This window comes from Acyrthosiphon pisum, chromosome A1, assembly GCF_005508785.2.
Source record: "Acyrthosiphon pisum isolate AL4f chromosome A1, pea_aphid_22Mar2018_4r6ur, whole genome shotgun sequence".
NCBI classification, from domain to species: Eukaryota; Metazoa; Arthropoda; class Insecta; order Hemiptera; family Aphididae; genus Acyrthosiphon; species Acyrthosiphon pisum.
The window spans coordinates 40,018,843-40,023,952 of NC_042494.1; the positions used below are offsets into that span (position 1 = coordinate 40,018,843).

The 5,110-nt window shown below is 34.2% G+C and overlaps 2 protein-coding genes across 4 annotated transcripts in view; one reads left to right on the plus strand and one right to left on the minus strand.

Moving 5' to 3' along the window:
* LOC100159461 (MFS-type transporter SLC18B1) overlaps positions 1–5,110 on the plus strand; it is a 75,808-nt gene that overhangs the window by 37,694 nt on the left and 33,004 nt on the right. The gene's annotated exons all lie outside the window — the stretch shown is intronic.
* LOC100160073 (MFS-type transporter SLC18B1) overlaps positions 1–5,110 on the minus strand; it is an 85,963-nt gene that overhangs the window by 9,088 nt on the left and 71,765 nt on the right. The window contains exons 1-2 of one of the 3 annotated variants that reach the window (XM_029487030.1): positions 2,395–2,641; positions 1,882–2,176 (exon numbers count right to left, since the gene is read on the minus strand). The exons of 1 other annotated variant lie outside the window; for it this stretch is intronic. In XM_029487030.1, the coding sequence (XP_029342890.1) occupies positions 1,882–1,986 (105 nt within the window). In that variant the 5' untranslated portion in view covers positions 1,987–2,176; positions 2,395–2,641. Of the gene's footprint in view, positions 1–1,881; positions 2,642–5,110 lie in introns of those variants that run through there. One more of the 3 variants, XM_029487029.1, reaches the window with a different exon arrangement.

Consider the following 5,110-nt stretch of genomic DNA (forward strand, 5'->3'; position numbering starts at 1 on the left):
TTCATGGTAATCATAAATAAACAATTTGAATCTAGATCGTCTTAAAAAGGTAATTATTTAAGTCATTGCATTATAAGAGCTCAAATAGATTGTTAAATTAATAGATTGTATTTTATAAACGATTAATTAAATGCAAAACAATTAGGCACAATTTATATTGATATGATAAGGACAATGATTATTTAACGTAACTTCAAAAAATGTTAAGCTCCCGGAATGACTAAGAATAAATCTTTTTTACTAACGATTCAATTTAAAAACGATAAAAATTAAACTAGAATGAAATTGTCGTCTGGCGTCCTAACTCCCAAGTTGAGTCCCAATACGTTGAGTATGCATACTGAACGAATCGCGCATGCGTATCGTCGGGCGTCGTTAGGACATTATTTTTTATTCTAAATTAGCCAAAAATTTAATTTTGAAGGAAATCTCAAAATATATAATAATATATAACATAAACATATAAAATATGTACCTACTTGTAGTAATATATTATAAATAAAAATTAAAGAAGTATGCATAAAACGAAAAAAAACATAAATGATTAAATAAGAATTTTTATTTTATTTGGAACTAAAAAAGGAACTCGTTCATTTTCCAATGCAACGACAAAGGAACGAATTCTTTTTTTTTTCAAGGAACAAGGACCAGAACGGATTTCATTTTTTTAAAAAAAGAACGAGGAACGGAACGAATTCATTTTTATAAGGAACTTGACAAACACTGAACAAACATTTTATCCGGCTTTCAAAGTTACAAACAAGAATCATATGTGTGTATTATAAAACCATTATGTTGCAATAATTCGTCTATAATAGTACTCTACTTCAGGTCTGCAGTAATCCGCAGTACTATAACATTTCGAAATATTAATATTATTATTATTAAAAAAAATGGAACATGTGATGTCGATATTGAAGACCACGTGTAGTTACGAATGTAAATTATAGTTTCTTATACCAGTTATTTTGAGGTTAATCACGTCCATTGTTGTTATCGGATAACCCTCGTGTACGTATAATCTACAACAACAGATAGATAATTGCGAAAAAATAACAGAATATTATATTATAGCATAAGATTAAATAATATCTATTCTAATATCCTAATATGGGCGTAGTCCGTTTGGGCGAATCGGCCTTAAATCGATAGGTACCATTTAAGCAAATTTTCGTATACTGTTTGGACGAATTTTTGTGGATGGTTATGTACCACATGGATGAGAATATCCGTTTTAGCGATAGAATTGTCCTTCTAATTTGAACAAACTTAGGACTATCAGTGTTTGAAATTTGAATAGACACTATTAAATGAAAAATGGATTCACTGTTTTTACTTATTGTCATTACCTAATTAATTTTATATCCATTATTAAATTAAATTGAAATACCTATAAAACGATATAAAACACTGTGCCTACTTGTAACACGATAACCACAATTAATAAACACCTATTAGCCTATTAGATTACAGCAGCTGTAACTAGGTGTTAAACGCGTGAAAGCGCAGAACAATAATATAGTTTCGTTCGATAACGTATAGTTTATGTACTAGCTCAAACGGTATATTTTATTCTCACGCTGAAGCAGTATTATTGTATTCGAAACTCGCTTCAAAAGTGTGTATCTATTTCAGGTAAATATGGTTAGGAATCTCCCGACAGGGACTCCTGATATCTATCTCGTCACGATAATATTGTATATGAAGCGTAGGTATATCAACGTCGTTTGGCCGAATAGCATATGTATGGGAATACTGCCGTGCGATAAGTGTGCCGGTTTGATTAGCAGCGTTTCTTGCAGGGAGTCGTAAGTACAACGGGTTAAGGGGAAATAGGCGGTAACTGTGTGATTTTCGGTGCTGTAGTGCGGCTGTACTCACTTCTTCGGGGTAGAAAGGCGCCTGCAACGATATACAAATAGCGCTACAAAAGTGCACGGACCCGACCACGGCTAATATTATCCATTCGGAGAGCGTAAACTTCATGGTGACGGCGCCTGCGTGTCCTCAGGGCTCGGAGCAGGTGGTAGTTCCGGTCGGTGTGCGATGATCTATGACGTGCGGCGATGATGGACCACCAAAAATCGTTTCGTTATTGTGGCACGATAATAACAATATTATAATATGTACTCGGCGGTGACGATGTCGGTGCGTGACGGTTGCAGCGGATGGATCGCTGGAAACGACGAATCGATTTGTGAAAAATAGAAAATAGTTAACACACACGCAACGGTTGAAATTTTAAAATATTATGTGATTATCGTATGCGACAACAATAATATCGTCCTAGTCCGAGTCGCGCTCGTCGTACGATATTATAATATTATATTATTTCCGATGGGTAACCGACCTATCGTTATAATTATTATCATCGACTATCATATTAATACTAACATAGTTTATATTATTGTATGATATAACGGATAATAATTATTTGCACCGCGGACTGGACGTGTACGATATGAGTGGTGACTGTATAAAATGTACCGACTCGTCGTCAATTTTAATTCGAAAATAAAAAAACAATATTACAATCACGTACAACGTCGTGTTCGACGCGCGGGCGAGTGTCGACGCGCTCGACAAACCAATATATATATACATATACATAATAATATAATAATATTTTTGTGAAAGATAACGACACCGCCGCGCGTATGCGTGAGCGCTCGAGTGCGTCCCGTTAATCATATCGTACCTTTTTATAGCTCAACTGCGTCCGCGATAAAATCGCTAATAATGTTGGTATATACCAAGTGCGTCCGCGATAATATCACAAATACTGTTGGCATATCCCATGTGCGTCCGCGATATTATTGCTAACAATATATTTTATCTTTATGGATAAAATCCATTAATAACTTATAATATTACACTGTGTTAGTTTGCATTTACACTATAGCAGTGGTGTATTTACCCCCCCCCCCCCAAATTGACTCGTGTTAACTGTTGTATTTTTACATGATTAAGGAAAACATTTTCTGCCCGTCGTTCAACACTACCCAAAAAACCAACTGATATTCAAGACGTACACAGTTCATTAAATTCATTAGAAATTAAAACATTTGATAATGAAACATTTCTTCTAGTGAATAAAAGTAATAAAAACTTGGTTATGTTTTCATGTAAAAAAAATTTAACTACTTTATGTGCCATAAAAACAATATATGTAGATGGTACATTTAAGTACTGTCCAAAATTTTTTTTACAACTTTTTACCATTCATGGTTTAAATAATGGTTATTACATACCATTAGTATTTTTTTTTTATTGAATAATAAACAAACAGAATCGTATACTTCGTGATTTTTGGCGTTAAAAAATGAATGTACAAAATTAAATTTATGTCTTAACCCCGAAATTATGTACGTAGATTTTGAAAAATCTATTCATATGGCTGCAAAAAATGTTTTATCATTACAAAAGGTTGTCGGTTTCATCTGGGACAGGCATGGTGGCGAAAAGTACAGAATCTTGGTTTAAGTATTCATTATTGTGATGATGTATCAGAAATAGGACAGTTTTTAAAGAATATATTTGGATTACCCATGCTGAATGGACATGATATTGAAATTTGAAATAAGTTTTACTGAGGATTTTATGTCTAAGCCTGATGATGAAAAACTAAATGAGTTTATGGATTATCTCGTAGAAAACTATATTGATCCACACTCAGACTTCCCTCCTCACACATGGGCAGCAATGAGCAGTAGCATTGAACGAACAACAAATGCATGTGAAAGCTTCCATTCTAAATTTAATTCATGTTTTTACACACCTCATCCGGATATATATTCCTTCTTAGAAATATATAAAAAAAAAAACAAATAGACACAAAAATTTTGATACAAACTTCTAATCATATATTCAATTAAATTCATTGAAGAAAATATACGAAAATACAAAATTGAACAAATCTCATTGAAAAGTCAACCAAAGAAATAGTTTAAATATTACCCAGCATTTTAAAATTGGATGTAAGCCGAAATAATTTAATACATTTTTATAACAATAAACTTTTATAATAAATATAATATAAGTAATAATTAAATAACCAAATAACCAAATATTTTTGGGGTGTAAGCCAGTTCACCTCCTCGTGGTGCACGCTGGGTAACTCTAAATGAACTGGGACGCATTTGGGCTATGTAAAAAATATGACCTTTTTTCCTTGGGACGCACTCGGACGATATCTTATTCTGGACGCACTAGGAACATTAAAAAAGTGTCATTTCGGGACGCACTCGGGAATCACCCGAGCGCTCGTGTTCGGTTCAGTGTGCGTCCGGGTCCGGCGTCCGACCGTCGACGGCGATCTCGCGGTATTGGACGATTTTTTTACGGATACCGACGAAGATTTGCAGACGACGACGACGATAATAATAATATTGATACATACTGTGGTAATGTGTAATAATAATTATTGATGACTACGATAAATACCTCCCCCCCCCCGCGGCTGCTCACATACTTGGCGGGGAGTGCTTTCACGAGTTATCACGACATAATAATAATATAGTATCTGCACGTGTGTCTGAATACTAAACTGCCTAGTTATTACTTATTTATATATAGTACTGTCTATTAATGACTACCTGACACCGTCCGGCTACCCAAGCAACAATGATTGGGCATGACGTTCAAGTTGCCCACAAAGTTACCTTTTTTTATACAAATTCTCCTCACCTACCTAGAGAAAAGTGCACCAGTTGCCCTCAACATATTATATGTACCAGGGGTAGCCACAATAAAGCACGCGAGCCACATGTGGCTCTTAAATAAGTTTCGTGTGGCTCCTGAACCAAGCTTAGACTAAATTTAATAAGCATAATTCTGTTAGAATCATAAGATAGTGTTTTTACTTTTTATTGCCATCGGTTTCGTTATTATTAAAATTGTCATTATAGATTGGAATGACGTCGGTGGCGTTGATTTTTAGTATATGTGTAGCCCAGATTGTGGAGCTCATGTTCCAGAAGAAAAATACCCTCTAACAAGAGTGTAAAAAATCAATTGATATGAAATTAAAATTGTGTCTTCATTTTATAAACATCGCTTTACAATGTGACTCACCTCGAATTAGCTTTATACATTTACGGCTCCAAAAATT